Raw genomic sequence first — 20,396 nt, 5'->3', positions numbered from 1 at the left:
AAGAGAGGCTCCCGGGGTGCTAGAAATGTGCTATACTTACTTGAGCATGTGCTGTGTTCAGTGGTGTCCTATTTGGGACCCCCTGGCAGACTCCTCTGTCCGTGGGATTTCCCAGGCGAGAATACGGGAGTAGTTGCTATTTCCTTCTCCAGGGTTTTTTCCCAGCCCAGGAATTGAACCTGCATCTCTTGTGTCTCCCGAATTAGCAGGCAAATTCTTTACCACTGAGCCACTTAGGAAGCCCATGCGCATATTTAAAAATTCCTTGAGCTGTACACAGAAGATATGCACTTTAATGTATGGAAATGATTATATCGCCTTGTAAAAAGAAACTAGTAAGAAGAAAAAAGAACTGAGATTAGAAAAATTGGCTGGGTCAAATGATGAATGGTTTAGCATGTAAGAGAAGGGAATCTATTTCCCAAGGGTGCCTGGGAGCCATGGAAATGGAAGATTATAGTGTCTTAGTCCATCAGCCTAACAACACCAGTTTATTGACAGTCAGTGAAGTTTATTGACCCATGAAGATGATGGAGATGACACAGCAGAGCAATCATGGAGCATCTTGACAGAGGAAAAGGTAGAGTTATTATTGGTTTGGAGGAAATGTAGAGTTTAGGTGACGACTATATGGTAGGCTCAAAGCCAAGCAGTTGGCGGACTGTGAAAGGAACCAGGGTTCTGTATCCTTGCAAACTACAAGGTTAATGTGGGTGTGGACTGTTGGGTCCAGAAACCCTTTGCTCTGCTCTTAAGTTGGAAATTGAAGCTACTTCTGCTGCTGCCGCTGCTAAGTCGCGTCAGTCCTGTCCGACTCTGTGCGACCCCATAGACGGCAGCCCACCAGGCTCCTCTGTCCCTGGGATTCTCCAGGCAAGAACACTGGAGTGGGTTGCCATTTCCTCCTCCAATGCATGAAAGTGAAAAGTGAAAGTGAAGTCGCTCAGTCGTGTCCGGCTCTTCGGAACCCCATGGACTGTAGCCTACCAGGCTCCTCCATCCATAGGATTTCCCAGGCAAGAGTACTGGAGTGGGTTGCCATTGCCTTCTCCCTGCTACTCTGTATCAAATGAGTTAGATCCCCCAGGCAAGAGTGGGAGTGCAATGTTGCATTTTTACTGATAGAATTTTTAACGCTTGATGATTTTAGAGAACAAAGTTTCTCTGTGAGTAACAAAGCATGTCCTTGGGAGAAATAGTGTTTCCTATTAATTTAGAAGCTGGCTTTATTTGTGTGTTATTCCAGTCCAATGAATTAGCCCTCCTTCCATCCCATTTACAGAAAAGGAAGAAAGGGCTTTTAATGCTGCCACAGATGTCTAAACAGTACAAATGTTAATTAGTTGGAGGGAGGGGGAACCTTTGCGATAGTTCTGAAGTCAAAATTGTTTACAATAATAAAGATGCTATATCAGAACTATGAAGTCCAATTTCATCATGGGCCCCCAATGAGACCTACAAGTATTCATGCCCCTGTGTCGTCCCCTCCCGTATTGAATAGACTGATAGTGTGACTAATAGGATATTGTGGAAATAACAAAGTGTAACTTTCAAGGTTAAGTCATAAAAGTCACTGCAGGTTCTGCCTGGCTCTTTCTTGGATCATTTGCTTTCTTAGAGGAAGCAGCTGCCATGTTGTAAGGACATTCAAGCAGTCATCCTCTGGGGAAACACACATGTGGAGGAGCCAAGTCCTCCAGCCACGTGAATGAGCCGCTTTGGAAGCACATCCTCCAGCCCCAGTCAAGGCTTCCGATGACAGCTGTCCCCACCAACATCCTGATTGCAACCTCATGGGAGATCCTAGGCCAGAACCACCCAGCTAAGCCACTCAATGGATTACCAACCCTCAGAAACTGTGTGAGACAATCAACATTTATTGTTGCTTTAAGTTGCTACCTTTGAGGGCAATCAGTTACACAACAACAGATAACTAATGCATCTAGGATAGTGAAAGTGAAAGTGAAGTCGCTCAGTCGTGTCTGACTCTTTGCCACCCGGTGGCTCCTCTGTCCATGGGATTCTCCAGGCAAGAATACTGGCGTGGGTTGCCATTTCCTTCTCCAGGGGATCTTCCCGACCCAGGGATCGAACCCAGGTCTCCCTCATTGCAGGCAGATGCTTTAACCTCTCAGCCACATCTAGGATAAGTACAGCCTATTTACAGATGAGGAAACCAGAGCCCGGAGAAGGAGATGGATTTGCCAAAATTGTCCAGTTCTTATGGGTGCTGTCTCCAGGTCAACCGTGTCACTTGGACAGGGCTTTCTTTTCTATTTTTTGGTTCTTTTTTTTAACTTTAACATTTTTTATATTGTCATTTGCTCTTTCATTTCTGACGCCTTTTAAAAAATATTGATTTATTTGGTGTGCCAGGCCTTAGTGGTGGTACGCAAGATCTTCAGTCTTCTTGTGGTATGTGGGATCTTTAATTGCAGCATGTGGGTCCAGTTCCCTGACCAGGGATTGAACCCGGGACGCCCGTGTTGTAAGTGTGGAATCTGAGCCACTGGGCCACCAGGGAAGTCCTTCAGTATCTTCTAATAATAACTTATAGCTGAGGACTTCCCTGGTGGTCCAGGGGTTAAGAATCCACCTGCCAATGCAGGGCACATGAGTTCCATCCCTGGTCCAGAAAGATTCTATATGCCACAGAGTAACTAGGCCTGTGAGCCACAACTACTGATCCTATATTCTAGAGCCGGGGAGTACTGAGCCCATGCACCGCAGTTACTGAAGCCTGAGGGCCCTAGAGCCTTTGCTTCACAAGAGAAGCCACCGCAATCAGAAGCCCACGGAGCACAGCTACACAGAGCAGGCCCCACTCACTCTCACCGCAAACAGAGAAAGCCTGAGTGCAGCAACAAAGACCCAGCACAGCCAAAAATAAAATAAATCAGTAAATAAAAATTTTAAACAGCTTAGAAAAGAATATCAAAAAGTGTATATATATATGACTGAATGGTGGAAGTAGTGAAAGATTTCCTCTTCTTGGTCTCTGAAATCGCCGTGGATGGTGACTGCAGCCATGAAATCAGAAGACTATTGCTTCTTGGCAGGAAAGCTATGACAAACCTAGACAGTGTGTTGAAAAGCAGTCACACTGCTCTGCCGACAAAGGTCCGTATAGTCAAGGCTATGGTCTTCCCAGTGGTCACGTGCGGTTGTGAGAGCTGGACCATAAAGAAGGCTGAGCACCAAAGAACTGATGCCTTTGAACTGTAGTTCTGGAGAAGACTCCGGAGAGTCCTTTGGACCAGGATGAGATCAAACCAGTCAATCTTAAGGGAAATCAGCCCTGAATACTCATTGGAAGGACTGATGCTGAAGCTGAGGCACCAGTATTTTGGTCACCTGATGCGAAGAGCCGATTCATTGGAAAAGTCCCTGATGCTGGGAAAGATTGAGGGCAGAAGCAGAAGAGGGTGTCAGAAGATGAGATGGCGGGCTGGCATCACTGATGCAATGGACCTGAACTTGGGCAAACTTCAGGAGAGGGTGAGGGACAGGGAACCTGGTATGCTGCAGTCCATGGGGTCAGGACAGGGAACCTGGTATGCTGCAGTCCATGGGGTCACAAAGTGTCGGACACGACTGGGTAACTGAACAACATGACTGAATTACTTTGCTGTCCACTTGAGAGCCCTGGTGGCTCAGTGGTAAAGAATTCACCTGCCAAGCAGGAGACGCAGGTTTGATCCCTGTGTGGGGGAAGATCCCCTTGAGAAGGAAATGGCAATCCACTCCAGTATTCTTGCCTGGGAAATCCCATGGACAGAGGCGTCTGGCTGGCTACAGTCCACAGGGTCACAGCAGAGTCAGATATGACTTGGCGACTAAACAACAGCAGCACTTGGGAGTAACACAATATTGTAAATCAACTGTACTTCAGTTTAAAAAAAGAAGCTGACTGCCACGCCAGGCAAAGAAGAACTCTGCACACCGAGGATGGGCCACAGAGGAGAGGGCTCATGTGCTGTAGATGCTAAGTTATTGAGGGTCAGAGGGCCCTGGTGGCTGATTTAGGTAAGTTTCTGGGGTGAAGAACAACAAGTAGGATTTCTGCTTAGACATATTAAAAATGAACCCATTTCTTGGGTTATAAAAGTTATACTACATGTACAGATTCACTGTCACTGTGTAACAAGTCATCCCAGAGCTTAGTGGCTTAAAACAATTATTTTGTTATCTTTAACGGACTCATGGATAGTGAGATTGAGCCAAGTTCCCTGGGCAGTTCCAGCTTGGGGTCACTCAACGTCTGCAGTCAGATGATGGCTAGAACTGGAAGAGCAGGGAGACTGAAGGGTGTTGGGACTTGATGGAGCATCTCTTTATTTTCATGGAGCCTCAAGACTTTCTGTGTGGTTCCTTTTTTTTTTTATATATCCACACAAAGAAACATTTATTAGGCACCAACCATGGACCAAAAAAAGGACTTCCCTGGTGGCTCAGACCAGGGAAGCGTCTGCCTACAGTGCAGGAGACCCGGGTTCTATCCCTGGGTCAGGAAGATCCTCTGGAGAAGGAAATGGCACCCCATTCCAGTACTCTTGCCTGGAAAATCCCATGGATGGAGGAGCCTGGCAGGCTACAGTCCATGGCGTCGCAAAGAGTCGGACATGACTGAGCAACTTCACATACATGCATACATGGACCAAAAACTGTGTTAAACAAATCCAGTGGTACAGACATTCAATTCTCCCTATAAATTTCATTGTTGTGTATATCATTGTTTCTTCCAGTTAAGTTAAAGAAAGCTCAGAGAATCTTTTGAAATCTTAGAGGGGATTCTAGTTTCTAAGGTTAGCCATTACATATAAATATTAAAAGAATTCCCTAGTGGTTCAGTTGGTAAAGAATCCTCCTGCAATGCGGGAGACCTGGGTTCGAGCTCTGGGTTGGGAAGATCTCCTGAAGGAAGGAACAGCTATCTACTCCAGTATTCTGGCCTGGAGAATTGCATGGACTGTATAGTCCATGGGGTCGCAAGAGAGTCAGACACGACTGAGTGACTTTCACTTTCATAAATATTAAAAAACTATTGAGTAGGAGTGAGGACAAAGTTGACCTTTTTTCCAATGCAGAAAATCCTACAAAGGATGAAAATTGGACAGCGAAATTGACAGGAGAACCCAAAGGTGATCATTTCACTTTGGCAGATGTTGAGCTGAAGGTGGTAGAAAGATACTCATCACAGATATTCATGTGTGTGTGTGTACTCTGTCATGTCCGACTCTTCGCAACCCCGTGGACTATAGTGCACCAGGCTCCTCTGTCGATGGAATTTCCAGGCAAGAATACTGGAGTGAGTTGCCATTTCCTTCTGTCCCTGTGATTTTTTAGTGTGGGATAGTTTCAGTTGCCTTACAGCTTGGTGGCTTTGGGACAGCCAAACTATTGCCTGATAGTTGAAGGTTTCAAGAGAATTTCAGCTAACAAAGAAGAAATTGTACTGCCTCTCCTGATCTGACCTCCAAAATCATACAGTGTCAGTTCTGCCATGTTGCAACAGCTACGTAGGAGTCAGGAGCCCACTCCGCTTCTGGGGAAGGGAAACGAGACTCTACTTCTCAATGGAGGGATACGAGCAGGGAGAGGAGATATCTTTTGAAAATATAAGATGGCATTCCAGTTCAGCTGCTTTAGCAAAGATCAGTATAACAGTGGCTTAAACAATGCAGAAGTTTATTCCCCTCTCATGTAACAGTCCAAGAAGTTGCAACCCTAAGTGCTATTAACAGTGAGCATAGTTCCACAGTGTCAGGAATTATGATGGTTAATTTTTTAAGGTTTACTTTATTTTTTTTGGCTGCGCTGGGTCTTTGTTGCTGCCAGGGCTTTCTCTAGGTGCAGTGAGTGGCTGCAGTGCACGGGCTTCTCATTACAGTGACCTCTCTTGTTGCAGAGCACAGGCTCTAGGCGAACAAGCTTCGGTAGTTGCAGCACATGGGCTCAACAGTTGCGGCTCATGGGCTCAGAAGCCCTGGCTTGGTAGTTGTGGCACAAGGGCTTAGTTGCTCCGTGGTATGTGGAATCTTCCCAGACCAGGGACCAAACCCATGTCCTCTGCATCGGCAGGTGGATTCTAAACCGCTAGACCACCAGGGAAGCCCCTGATGGTTAACTTTATGTATCAACTTGAGTGGACCACAGGATGCCCAGATGTTTGATCTAAAAGTATTCTGGGTATTTCTGTGAGGGTGTTGTTGCATGAGATCAATATTATATCAGTAGACTTAGTGAAGTAGATTGCATAAAATGCCTGAATAGAACCAAAAGACTGACCCTCCTCTGAATAAGAAAGAATTCTTTCTGCCTCATTATCTTAGGACTATGACATTAACTTTCTTCCCACCCTTGGACTCAAATTAGAACATTGGCTTTTCCTGGGTCTTGAGCTGCCAGCCTTCAGACAAGAGTCAACTGTCCTGCTATTCAGGCCTTCAGACTTGGACTGGAACTAAACATCAGCTCTCCTGAGTCTCCAGTTTGCCAACACATCCTGAAGATCTTGGGGCATGCTTACTTCCATGATCATGTCTTTCTTCTAGCCTTCTATTCTAGCTTGTTGCCTCACCATTCACAACACAGCACTTCCATCTCACAGTATAAGGTGAACATACCGATGTCCAAGACATCTCCACACCAGGAAGGGAAAGACGGGAAGGGCTGACATCCTCCTTGCCTTTTAAGGCCATAACTCCGAAGCTGCCAGCATCCCATTGGCCAAAAGCCAGTCACGTGCAAGGGAGCCTGGGAAATGTAGTCTTTAGCTGTGCATTCATGTGTCCAGTGAAACTTCTCTATTAGAGGTGACATCTAGGCATCTCTACCCACAATTAAATGGTTGAAACCAACCAAGCAGAGGACTGAAACCCAATATGGTGATAGCTGAATGATGCATCGCGGGACTTGGATTAAGCAAACAATGTTGTTGTTCAGTTGCTAAGTCATCTCCAACTCTGCAGCCCCATGAACTGCAGCATGCCAGGCTTCCTTGTCCTTCACTCTCTCCCAGAGTTTGCTCAAATTCATGTCCATTGAGTTGGTGATGCCATCCAACCATCTCATCCTCTATCACCGCCTTCTCTTGCCCTCAGTCTTTCCCAGCATCAGGGTCTTTTCCAATGAGTCAGCTTTTCACATCAGGTGGCCAAAGCATTAGAACTTCAGCTTCAGCATCAGTCCTTCCCATAAATATTCGGGGTTGATTTCCTTTAGGATAGACTGGTTTGATCTCCTCTCTGTCTAAGAGACTCTCAAGAGACTTCTCCAGCATCACAGTCTGAAATCAATTCTTCAATGATCAGCCTTCTTTATGGTCCGACTCTCACATCTGTATGTGACTACTGGAAAAACCACAGCTTTGACTATATGAACCTTTTATTTGCAAAGTGATGTCTCTGCTTTTTAATATGCTGTCTACGTTTCTCATAGCTTGCTCCTTGAAGAAAAACTATGACAAGGTATGACAAGCAAACAACAGAAAACTCATTTAACTGATGTCTCTCAGTGTTCTGAAATTTCTACCAAATTTCTTATTTCCTCATAGTGAGAGTTATTAGTGTCATAAAACCAATATGTCCATCTCATCTTTTGGAATGTGATAGATATGAACTTCCTAGATTCTCTGTAGTTCATTCAGGTCACATGACTAGTTTTGGCCAATACATTCTGAGATTATGTGTATCACTTTCATGTCAGAGCATTTATGTTTTGGTACAAAAGCTTCCAGGGTGTTCTTTCCTTGGCCACACTTGACCAGCAGGACTCCAGATACTAGCGGCTCTGTCAGTTTGGGTCCCAGAAAGATACAGTCCAGAACTCTCAGTCAATATGTAACACAAGTGAGGAAAGAACCTTGTTATGCTAAGCTGAGATTTGGGGATTGTTTGTTACTACAGCATAACCTAACCTATACTCACTACTATGGTAAAATATGGAAATGAGATCTTTCTTAGAGCACAAAGTTAACCCTAATTGGTTGGCCAAGTGCCCACATACAGCCCCATTCTAACTCTCTGTAATTTGGATGGGAATGACTTCCTACCCCTGCCACACAGAGGGGCATATGACCCAGGTTTTGCCAATAAGACCACTGAATACTTGTGAACATTCCTGTTGAAATGATTCCCTATACCTTTTTTTTTTAAGCAAAGGTTTGTTTTGTTTTGATTGTAAAGATTATTTTTTTGATGTGGACCATTTTTAAAGTCTTTACTGGATTTATTGCAATATTGCTTCTGTTTTATGTTTTTATTGTTGTTTGTTTGTTTTGGCTGTGAGGCATGCGGATCTTAGCTCCACAATTGAGGATCGAACCCACACCCCCTGCACTGAAAGGTGTAGTCTTACCATTGGACCACCAGCAAAGCCCCTTGTTTTTATTATTTTACTTATTTGTTTATTGGGCTGTGCCGTGTCTTAGTTTTGGAACTTGAGATCTTTGATCTTCACTGTGGCATGCAAAATCTTTAGTTGCTGCATATGAACTCTTAGTTGCAGCATTTGGGATCTAGTTCCCTGACCAGGGATTGAACCCAGGGCCCCTGCATTGGGAGCATGGTATCTTGGCCACTGGACCACCAGGGAAGTCCCATGAGTCTCTATACCTTAATGGGAGCCTGGAGCTTCTGGAGGCCTGACCTCAAAGTGAAGGGCCATTGGCTAACATCTACAGAGAACCTACTGTGTGCTAGGGCCCATTTAATCCTCACCAGAGGGTGTTTAGTGTGGTATCCCCCATTTGCTGGTGATGAGACAAAGAGAGAGGCTAGGAAGGGTGCAGTGAGGGATACCTTCTACCCATATACTGTTCCCCAGCCAAGGTCACATGGGCTGAGGCAGGCAAACTGTGGATCTTCCCACACATGTCTCTTCCAGGAGCTTGTGGGAAATATGGTCCTGACCCCATCTTCCCCCACTCTCATCCTTCCAACCATTTTATGCTCTAGTGACCTCTTTGATGGTGAGCTCTCTCCAGTGCCTATCAAACCACCATTGCCAAGATCTCTGTGGAAATCACAACTTTATTATTTATTTTATTTAACTTTTGTATTTACTTTGCCATGCCCTGAGGCTTACAGGAGCTTAGTTCTCTGACCAGGGATTGAACCCAGGCCCCAGAAGTGACAGTGCCAAATCCTGACCACTGTACAGCCAAAGAATTCCCAGCATGTCTTTATTTGTTCAGGGCATACATCAGCATTTGTCTTGGGGGAAGATGATTCCAATGGCCTTCCTCACCTCCTCAAGGATGTCAGCCAGGAGCTCACTTTCCACCAGCGGAATCACAGGACTTTCCTTCAGGCCTGGAGGAGAGTGCAGTTAGGGACACCCTCCTCCTCATATCCCCAGACTATAAAAAAACTATAATTCCCAGAATCCCATGAGGCACAATAATTCATGGTTCTAACATAAGGATGCCACAGGAGGTCCTGGGAGATGTAGTTCTAAACAGTTGCTTGAGTGGATGAGGAGTAGAGAGGATACTCACCTCCATTACCAGTCTTGCCCTGCTACCCTCTCACCCTCCCACCCCTGTTCTCCACATGCTTACCTTTCTGCAGGCATTCCCGGACATGGTTGGCCTCATAACACATGCCCATTCCATTTGTAAAATTGAACTCCTTTCCTGGGGCTGGAGGCAGTGGGAACTCCTTATGCTCCCCCTTCACCACCAGCTCTGTTGGGCTCCAGCAGGGGTTGAGGAGCTGAGAAAAGAGATAAGAGGTGGTGCTACTGCCCTCACCAACAGGGCTGCTCAGGAGCCTCTCTCTTGACAGTTAAGCACTGATCACCCGCCATCCTCAGGAAGGTTTAGGTCCCCACCCAACCTAGCCCTGCCCTGGTTGCTGGAGGATTATTCTTTAGCATCATGGTTGCCACAGTACAAGACTGTCTTGTCTGTTCATTTCCCCAGGAACAAACCTTTCTGTAACCCTGTGCTCAGGCCTTGAAGACAGTTTATCATTGCCTCTGTGGAATCCCTTTTGCAAGGAGGAGCAGCAACAACCCATCACCTGCTTATCCATTTTGTTTTAGCCCCTGGGGAAGCCTAAATTATTCCCATACCCAACTCTAAGTCAAAATGGAAATGCAGAGATACAGCTGGGACAGATTCTGCAGTTCCAGTTTGGGGCAGGGTACAAATTCTTCTGCTGAGAATAGAATTTCTTTCCAGCAACATGGCTCCAGGAAGTCCCATGAAGCTGCCATTTGATAATGCCCATATTCTGTCCTGAGTGCAATTCCAAAGGTTATAGCTGCTCTCAGAGGGTGGTGACTAAGAACTGGTTTCTCCCAAGAGAGGACTAAGGACTTCTGACAGACCAATGGGTTCACCCTCGGGAAGGAGCCTGGAGGTTCAGACTCCATCCCGTGGCCTAGTAGCTGAGGATGAATTTCTTATCAGTGGTGTGGGAAGAGGCAAGTTCAGTCCCCATCCAGCTCTGACAGCCACGACTGGCCTATTCCTCTTGCTAAGGGCCCTGGTTCCCAGTATTTGGACCCATCCCAGCTCAGCCAATCATGCCTCACCTGGGCCATGCCCTTGGTACCACTCACGGACACCGTGTTGGAGAGCTGGGCAGAGATGCTGCAGGTGAAGCTGCCGTGGACCCCTCCTGGGTACTGGAGTATCACAGTGACAGTGTCGTCCACACCTGGGGGAAGGCACAGGACGAGGGCAAGCCTGGCCTCACATCCTGCCTAAGTGCTTCCCTGGTGGCTCATTGGTAGAGTCTGCCTGCCACTGCAGGAGAAGCAGATTCGATCCCTGGTCTGGGAAAACAGCACAAGCTGTGACGCAACTAGGCCCATGCACCACAGCTACTGAACCTACGTGCTGAAGCTACTGAAGTTTGTGTGTCCTAGAGCCAGTGCTCTTCAAGTGAAGCCACCGCAACAAGAAACCCACACACTGCAAGTAGCGAGTAGCCGCCAATCACCGCAACTAGGGAAAGACTGAGCAGCAGTGAAGCCCCAGCACAACCCAAAAACAGTCCCGTCTGAAGAACCTTGGGCAAGATATCTTCTGTTTTCTTAAATTTTAAGTATTTATTTGGTTGCTCTGAGTCTTAGTTGCAGCGTGTGGGCTCTTTTAAGTTGCAGCATGTGAAATTTTTAGATGCAGTATACGGGAATCTAGTTTCCTGACCAGGGATTGAACCCGGGCCCCCTGCACTGGGAGTGCAGAGTCTTAGCCACTGGACCACCAGGGAAGTCCTGAGATCTCATCTCTAGTATGACAATGAGAGAGACTGAAGCCAGAAGTAGTGATATGTCCTACCACATGGATGAACCCTGAAAGCACATCAAATGAAACAAGCCAGACACAAAAGTCACATGTTGCAGGATTCCATTCATATGGAATGTACTCAGCCACGTACTCAGTCATGTCTGACACTTTGTGACTCCCGTGGACTGTAGTGTGACGAGCCCCTCTGTCCTTGGAGTTTTCCAGGCAAGAATAATATGTGGCAAATCCATAGGACCAGAAAGCAGATTTGTGGTTGGTTAGGGCTCAGGGGCATGGGAAAATTGGTGAGGTTTGTTGTTTTTTTGAGCAATGAACATATTCTGGAATTGATTACAGTGCAGGAGAGATAAATTGGGAGAGATTGGGATTGACATATACACACTATATAAAATAGATAACTAATATGAACCTACTATTTAGCACAGGGAACTCCACTCAATACTCTGCAATAACCTATATGGGAAAAGAATCTAAAAAGAGTGGCTATAGTATATGCACAACTGAATCACTGCTATATACCTGAAACTAACACAATATTGTAAATCAACTGTGTGTCCATGCTACATTTGCTGTATGAGGCATGCATGTGTGTGCTAAGTTGCTTTGATCGTGTCCAGCTCTTTGTGACTGTAGTCCACCAGGCTTGTCTGTCCATGGGATTCTCTAGGCAAGAATACTGCAGTGGATTGTCATGCCCTCCCCCAGGGGATCTTCCTGGCCCAGCGGTCGAACCCACATCTCTTCTGTCTCCTGCACTGGCAGACAGGTTCTTTACCACTAGTGCCACCTGGAAAATCCCATAAAATCAACTATACTTCAATAAAAATTAATTTAAAAATTGATTATAGTGATAAATGCACAACTCTGTGACTATACTAAAGCCACAAAATTATATACTTTCAATAAATAAATCGTATGGTATGTGAGTTATATCACAGTAAAGATGTAACCTAAATAAAGAAAAATATGCTAAAAAAGTAAAGAGAGAGAGACTTCAGCTCTCTAAGCCTCAGTTTCCTCCTCTGTAAATACCTGTTGTATAGGTTTGTGAGAATCAGTTACCTGATCTCTGAAATGGGGATAATAAGAGAATTTGCCTCATAAGGCCATTTCAAGTATTACATTAAGTGCTATAAAATGCACAATGTGCTTAGAAGACTATTTAGATGACAATAAGTGATATATAAGCATTAGTTAAAAATTAAACACAGCAAGTAAAGTACTAGCCTGGTTCCACATCAGGCAGGCCACAGATGAAGGAGTCTACTGACTCGGCCCTCTCTCTTTTTGGAACTTGGGATCCTAGTTCCACCATGGGGGCCTGGGGGAGCCTAATTATCTGACCAGGAATCAAACCTGTAGCCCCTGCACTGGAAATGCAGAGTCCCAACCGCTGGACTGCCAGGCAAGTCCCCTGACTCAGCTCTCTTTTAAGCCGAAGTTCTTATCCCAGGTCTGCTGTGTGACCCTGGATAAGTCACTACCCCTCTCTGTACTTCAGTTTCCTAATCTATAAAATGGGGACAACTTTAATACATCAGAAAGGTCATATCTATAATAACCCTAAAGTTATAATCTATAATAACCTTAATATCTATTAAGGTAGCACTTAATAAACGGGATCTGTTTTTATAACTACTATTTAGCCTAGGAACTGGCCAGATGGTAGATGGAGACAGTTTTTCTAAAGAGTGACCTTCATCTCATGTACTGTTTTCCTGGCTATGCATTGCTTTCTGCGATTTGCAAAGATGGCTACAGCAATTCCTCTTGTTCCTCTATGAGTGCCTCTTTGCAGTAGCTTCTTCCATCAAGAGGTAAAGTCTATTTGCCCACCTCTGAAATCTGAGCTGATGTTGGGCCATGGAACAGTGGCAAATATGGTAGAAGCAAAGGTCTGAAAAGTGTTTGCATGCTGAGGTCCACCTTCCTGTTGCTCCACCTGGAACTCTGAGACCACCATATGAATGAACCTGAGTTAGCCAGCAGGAGAGGCCATGTGAAGGAGAACCAAGGCTCCCCACAGAATAACCAACACCTGCAAGACATAGTGAGGCCACCCTAGAGCATCCAGCTCCAGTGGGCCAGCCAGCCAACCGCAGCTACATGACTAAGACCAGCAGAAGAACCACTCAAGCTGAGCCCAGCCCAAATTGCCAACCCACAGGATCACAAGCTAATAAATGATTGTTTTTTAAGGTCACTAAGTTCTAGGGTAGTTCGTTATGTAGCAAAGGCTAACTGAGACAAATATACAAAATAATAATTGTTTATGTTGAATAACTGCTTACCATTTGCTTCAAAAGTTACTTCATTAACTCCTTATGATAACTATATTATTGACATTTTACCTAATTAAAACTAATTAGGTAACTAGTTGGTAACTGATTAAGACTCAGGAATGTTGTGTCCCTTGGCCAACATCAGGCAGCAAAGTCCCAGCACAGACCCTGCTCACACTCTCAACTCTGAGCCCAGAGGCTGGGGGTAGCTTGGGTGGCTTCATATGGGAAGTTTCTCTAGCTGCCTAACCTGATACTCATCAGGGAGGAGACTTATCCCCAGCTCACTGCTCCCAGTAAGAGAGGAGCCACTCCTATTAGTCCAGGATATTCCCTGGTGGCTCAGTGGTAAAGAACCCGCCTGCCAATGCAGGAGACACAGGTTCGATCCTTGGTCTGGGAAGATCCCCTGAAGAAGGAAATGGCAATCCACTCCAGTAGTCCTTGCCTGGAAAACTCCATAGACAGAGGAACCTGGCATGTTACGGTCCATGGGCTTGCTAAGTTGGACACAACTTAGTGACTTGACCAGCCAACCAACCAAGTCCAGGATAGACCATACCTGTTTCATGGCGCCTTCCCACAGCTGAAATCTTCTCCGGCTTCTGCCCACCGAAGACCATGGAGATGAACTGGAGGCAGTAGATGCCAAGGTCTAACAAGCCACCTCCCGCCTGGGCCCAGTCTGTGGCCCGGTGTACGTGGGTGAGATTCTTCCCAAATTCTGCCCGAACCACCCGAAGGTCCCCCAGAGTTCCCTGGGCCAGGACAGACCTCAGAGCCTCTACAGCAGGGAAGAACCGGGTCCAGATGGCCTGCAGACCACAGAGGGAAGAAAGCAGGATGCAGGAAGAGAAGGAAAGTGGTCAGGACCCAAAAGTTAACCAACCAGTTTTTCTCTCTTCAAGGACTCAATCTTGAGTGGGTACCCACTGCTCCCCAATCAAGGCCCCTCTGTCTTCCTTCCACAGCCTGGCAGTGCCCAAGCTGTGTCTAGTCTGACCCTCTCTGCCACCTTCTCTCCTCTCCAGTCCTGCAGCCCCAAGGCCGGCCTTGTCCTTCCTCATCTGAACCATTACACCAGTCCCCCAGTGTTACGGGCTGAATTGTCTGCCCACCAGATTCATGTTGAGGCCCAACCCCTCCCCAGAACCTCCTAATGTGAGCGTATTTGGAGTGTGTGTGTGTGTGTGTGTGTGTGTGTGTGTGTGTTGCCACATCTTGTGGCATGTGGGATCTTATTTCCTTGACCAGGGATTAAACACGTGCCCCCTACATTGGAAGCATGGTGTCTTGATCACAGGACTGCCAGGGAAGTTCCCGGAGGTGGGGTTTTTTAAGGAGGTAACTAAGTTAAAATGAGGTCATTAAGGTGGGCCCTCATCCAATAGGACTGGTGTCCTTAGAAGAAAAGGAAGTTAGGACACAACTCTCCCCAGAGGGAAGACCATGTGTAGACACAGGGAGGAGGCTGCCATCTGCAAGTCAAAGAGAGAGAGGCTTCAGGAGGAGCCAGCCCTGCTGACACCTTGACTTCTCTAGCCTCCAGAGTGTGAGAAAATATTTATTTTAAAAAACTTTATTTTTAAATTCTAAAAAATTTTATTATTTTTTGGGGGGGCTTCACCATGAGGCTTGCAGGATCGCAGTTTTAAACCCAGGCCACTGTAGTGAAAGCCCAGAATCCTAACCACTAGGCCACCAAAGAACTCCCCAGAAATATGGGAAAATAAATCTGTTGTTTTAGCCACCTGGTCCGTTGCTGCTGCTGCTGCTAAGTCGAATCAGTCGTGTCTGACTCTGTGTGACCCCACAGACGGCAGCCCACCAGGCTCCCCCGTCCCTGGGATTCTCCAGGCAAGAACACTGGAGTGGGTTGCCATTTCCTCCTCCAATGCATGAAAGTGAAAAGTGAAAGTGAAGTTGTTAGTCATGACTGACTCTTAGCGACCCCATGGATTGCAGCCTACCAGGCTCCTCCGTCCATGGGATTTTCCAGGCAAGGGTACTGGAGTCAGGTGCCATTGCCTCCTCTGCCTGGTCCATTAGTGGCACTTTATTATAGCAGTCCTGGCTAACTAACACGCCCAGTCTCTCCCCTCCAGTCCCATCCCCACATGGCCCAGAGGGATCTTTCCTTTTCTAAGAGCTGACCCTGTCTCACCCCTGCCCAGGCCCCTTCTGTTGCTCCCCATTGCCTAACATCAGCTTGCATTTATTGGGTATATATTATGAGCAAGACAATATGTACATGCAGTGCCTAATGAGTCCTCCCAACATCTCTGCCTGATTGCTATCATTATGTCCATTTTTTAAATCAGAAAACTAAGGCTCAGTTGAATCAAATTATTTGCCCAGGGTCACAGAGCTTGGAACTGGGCAACTGGAGTCTAGAGTTCTCTGACTCTAAAGCCAGAAATCTTGACCTGTCCAAGATAAATTTCATATTAATGAAATGAAATCTGCCAATTCTTGTTTTAAGCCTTAACTCTGTTTTTCCTCTCTGGCCTATTTACCTATGCAGTTTACTTTTCCGAAAAGCCAGCCTCTACCCACAAGAAACCTCCTTGATCATCACCCAAGCTGGAACAGGGTGTCTGTGCTCCATAAACTGCTCAGTCCTATGTCCACAAAAGCCCATGCCCATGGACATTGGGGTTACCCATTTCCATGACCAAAAGTGATCTTGAGCTCCTTGAAAACTGAGCCTCTGTCTTGTATGTTATGAAGCCCCAGTTCCTAAGATTGAATCTGGTACACATTAGGTGCCAATAAAAATGAAGAAATAATAAATTCACAGAATTTTGGCACTGATATCTTGACTACTCCTTGGGCACATAGAACTTTGCAGACTAGGAGGCTCAGCAATACTGAGCATATGATAACTAGATAGAACATGGGGAAGTAAGAGCTATTGTGACTACTGGCAGAACCTATAGCAAAATGTTTAAAAACCATAATACTCAGACTTCCCTGGTGGTGGTCCAGCAGTGCTTCTGAAGGGGGCACAGGTTCCATCCCTGTTCAGGAAAGTTCCACATGCCTCTTGGTGTGGCCAAAAAGAAAAAAGAACCCTACTACTCCTTAACATGAAAATAGCTTGGGGGTGATGGTGTCATTTGGTGGCCATCTTAACTTCTGGCCTTAGTCATCGCTGCTGGTGGCCATTTTAATTACTGGCAATTTGCAAGATGCCAAAGGCCCCTATAGGTAGCCAAGTCTGATAAGGGTAAAAACAAAGGCAATTTGACATTGAGGTTTGGTAGGAGGTTCCTTGGTACTTCGGATCTCTAACTTTGTAAATCCACCCAAACTAAGACCGTGTTGCTAGTAGATTACCTGACATAGCTCGAGGGCATCCTGACAAACGCGAGGACCCTGGTTCATTTTGTGGTCATCTTAACTCTTGGCAATCCACCCTTATGTTCCTCCAAAACTGTCGACTGACAACCACGTTTAGCCATGGCAAGTAGCTCTAATGTGGGACGTTGGAAGGGCCCTCCACCCTCACCTCCATAAGGAAGAGGCCTCGGGATCGGGCCTCAGCAACCATTTCGCGCACTTCCGCAGCGTTCACACCCATGGGCTTCTCGCACAACACAGCCTTGCCCGCTGTCAGGCAGAGTAACACTGCGGCCTTGTGCTGGGGGTGCTGGGTGCCAATGTAGGCCACCTCTATGGCGGGAGGAAAAAGGTAGAGATCAATAGCCCCACCCACTGAGACCTCCGGCACCGCCCACCATTTAGAGGCCCCGCCCCCAAGTTTCCAAGAGCCTGAGTTCCTCCAAGCAGGTAGGAAGTCCTACCGCAGTGGTCAAACTCTAGCCTTTCATTTGGGTGGAGCTAAGGGCTTCTGCTTTATTGACTAAGCCAAAGCCTTTGTATGGATCATAACAAACTGTGGAAAATTCTTAAAGAGATGGGAATACCAGACCACCTGACCTGCCTCTTGAGAAATCTGTATGCAGGTCAAGAAGTAACAGTTAGAACTGAACATGGAACAACAGACTGGTTCTAAATCGGGAAAGGAGTACGTCAAGGCTGTATATTGTCACCCTGCTTATTTAACTTCTGTGCAGAGTACATCATGAGAAATTCTGGACTGGATGAAGCACAAGTTGGAATCAAGATTGCCAGGAGAAATATCAATCACCTCAGATATGCAGATGACACCACCCTTATGGCAGAAAGTGAAGAAGAACTAAAGAGCCTCTTAATGAAAGAGGAGAGTGAAAAAGTTGGCTTAAAACTCAACATTCAGAAAACTAAAATCATGGCATCTGGTCCCATCAGTTCATGGAAAATGGGGAAACACTGGAAATAGTGACAGGCTTTATTTTGGGGGGCTCCAAAATCACTGCAGATGTTGACTGCAGCCATGAAATTAAAAGACGCTTGCTCCTTGGAAGAAAAGTTATGACCAACCTAGACGGAATATTAAAAAGCCGAGACATTACTTCACCAACAAAGGTCCATCTAGTCAAAGCTATGGTTTTTCCAGTAGTCATGTATGGATGTGAGAGTAGGACTATAAAGAAAGCTGAGTCCCAAAGAATTGATGCTTTTGAACTGCAGTGTTGGAGAAGACTCTTGAGAGTCCCTTGGACAGCAAGGAGATCCAGCCAGTCCATCCTAAAGGAAATCAGTCCTGAATATTCATTGGAAGGACTGATGCTGAAGCTGAAACTTCAATACTTTGGCCACCTGATGCAAAGAACTGACTCATTGGAAAAGACCCTGATGCTGATTGAAAGATTGAAGGCGGGGGGAGAAGGGGACCACAGAGGATGAGGTGGTTGGATGGCATCATCAACTCAATGGACATGAGTTTGAGTAAGCTCTGGGAGTTGGTGATGGACAGAGACGCCTGGTGGGCTGCAGTCCATGGACTCACAGAGTTGGACACGACTGAGTGACTGAACTGAACTGAATTGAAGGGCCTCCCTGACGCCTGCCAATGCAGGCAACTCAGGTTCGATCCTGGGTCAGGAAGAGCTCCTGGAGAAGGAGTGGCAACCCACTCCAGTATTCTTTCCTGGAGAGTCCCATGGACAGTGGATCCTGCCAAAAGGGTTGGTCACTACTTAGCGACTAAACAACAACAAAACCGTTCTCTACTATCACTCTGTTTCCTTAAGATTATTTTCAGTCTTCTGAAATTATGGTATTCACTCACTTAGTCCTCACAACACCACCAAGAAGTAAGATTATTATTTTGCCCGTTTCAGAAATGGGGAACCTGAGAAGGGCAAGCAGAAGAGGGGAAAATGCCCACTCAGCCAATCTGACTCCAGAGCCAGGCTGTTGTCCAACCACGCTGTCCTGCCTCTCCATCCAGGCTCCTCTGGAACGCAGAAGCCCGAGACACACGGGTCGTATTTAAAACCTGAAAGGCCTCGCTCAGAAATTCAAGCCCTGCCTTTACCGCGGAGGTGTGGCCCCTACTCGCTATTTCTTGCTGGACAGATAATTTCAGACGAAACCGGTTCCTATCGTCCCGCCTCCCAGCCCAGAGTCCTTTCGGCAGCCCAGAGGGATTGGCTCATCGCGCAGAGCCTCTCTTCTACGGAGTAGCCTGAAGGCAGCACCCCCGGTGACGCCCCCTCTCCCCCGCCGCCGCCCGCGCCACTCACCCACGTCTGGGTCCTTGGCCAGTTCCTCATAGGATCCATAGGCCTTGGGGATGTCGTGTTTCTTAGCAAACTCCTTCGCCCGGCTCAGGTCACGGGCCGCTACCGCCACTACCTAGAGGGACGCCTGAGTCAGACTGGAGAGGCTGGGGCAGGTAAGGAAGACGGGTGGATGGGAGGGAGGTGATGGAGAAGGCCTCGGTGGGGGAGGGAGAAATTGACAACTCCCAAAATCGGGCAAGGGGGATGTGGTCCTGGGGGATGAGGTGACACCTGGGTTTGGGGAAAAGAGATCTGAGGCAGACGATTATTCAACCCCGATTATCAAACTCCCTAATATTTAAATTTCTTCCTTACACAACAAATCAGATGAAGACTCTCCCAAACCTCAAGTAATTCGTGTTAAAAAGACAGAGGGCAGAAAAGAACGATACGGATTTTGAGATTGTTTCACGGCCTTGTGGGGCTCGGAAGTTTAGAAGCCTAGTTCCCTCCTCCCTCAGACCCCCCCGCCCACTCTTCCCCAGGTCTCTGGAGAGAGGGAGGACCTGGTGCTCAGAGCGAGACAGCATCCGCAGCATCGTCGTGAAGTCGCTGGAGATAAGGCCAGCCGACACGATGCCCCAGCGAAGCGCCATCGCCGCAACCCGGAGTCCCAAATGTGTCTATCTTTTCCCGGCGAGAGTTAAGGACCAGATGCCCGGCGCTCCGGGGGGCGTGGCCCTTGTCCCCGCCCCCATTGCTCCTACGCCGCTTCTCATTGGCCACGGCGCCTGTGCGCCCTGCCAGTCCCAAGGCAAAGAGGACGGATATTTAATTCTAGCATCCCCATTGGAAGAACGCACCGAAGGCTCCGCCTAACAGGGATGGACCAAAAACACCGAGAGTCTTCTTCCCTAGAGACTAGCCATGTGACACAAGGGGAGGCGCTTTGTTTTCCATTCAACTTCGAGCCTTTGAACTTACCTCTCTTTTGTTCAGAAAGCCGCATACCCTTAGGAACTGTCCAGATGGAGAGAGAGGATAATAATAGCAAAGGTAATATATTCACTGATTTTTACTAATATTTCTTAACTATTAATATTTATAGAACGCCCGTGGAAGTCCAAGGCCCCTAGCTCCGTGCTTTCCTTTCCCCATCCCTGATTTCTCACCACAAACCTGCGAGTGAGATTCTATTGTGCCCTATTTACAGAAGCAGAAACAGACCCAGAAAACCAA

At 46.8% G+C, this 20,396-nt stretch overlaps 2 protein-coding genes and 1 non-coding gene across 3 annotated transcripts in view; 1 reads left to right on the top strand and 2 right to left on the bottom strand.

Annotated features, from left to right (window-relative positions):
• Positions 1-20,396, top strand: part of TULP2 (TUB like protein 2) — a 61,490-nt gene that overhangs the window by 6,831 nt on the left and 34,263 nt on the right. The gene's annotated exons all lie outside the window — the stretch shown is intronic.
• Positions 9,022-19,859, bottom strand: DHDH (dihydrodiol dehydrogenase). The gene is made up of 7 exons (XM_052657002.1): positions 19,724-19,859; positions 19,179-19,290; positions 17,057-17,220; positions 14,108-14,360; positions 10,543-10,667; positions 9,563-9,716; positions 9,022-9,314 (listed from the first exon to the last, which is right to left on the bottom strand). Exons 1-7 carry the CDS (start codon positions 19,811-19,813, stop codon positions 9,205-9,207), a joined length of 1,008 nt encoding a protein of 335 aa, XP_052512962.1. The 5' UTR covers positions 19,814-19,859; the 3' UTR covers positions 9,022-9,204.
• Positions 11,153-11,225, bottom strand: TRNAG-CCC (transfer RNA glycine (anticodon CCC)). The gene has a single exon. It is a non-coding gene; the product is annotated as a tRNA-Gly (tRNA).

This window comes from Budorcas taxicolor, chromosome 18, assembly GCF_023091745.1.
Source record: "Budorcas taxicolor isolate Tak-1 chromosome 18, Takin1.1, whole genome shotgun sequence".
Classification (NCBI taxonomy): Eukaryota; Metazoa; Chordata; class Mammalia; order Artiodactyla; family Bovidae; genus Budorcas; species Budorcas taxicolor.
The sequence above is the reverse complement of the archived record's forward strand: the minus strand, read 5'-3'. Positions and strand labels throughout refer to the sequence as shown.

Bases quoted from the DNA above. Each gene is read 5' to 3' on its own strand.
- DHDH (XM_052657002.1), bottom strand. From the start codon at position 19,813: ATGGCGCTTCGCTGGGGCATCGTGTCGGCTGGCCTTATCTCCAGCGAC. The intron at 19,291-19,723 runs GTCCTCCCTCTC...GCGTCCCTCTAG, and splicing joins TGTCTCGCTCTGAGCACCAG to GTAGTGGCGGTAGCGGCCCG. The intron at 9,315-9,562 runs GTAAGCATGTGG...ACTCTCCTCCAG, and splicing joins CCGGGAATGCCTGCAGAAAG to GCCTGAAGGAAAGTCCTGTG.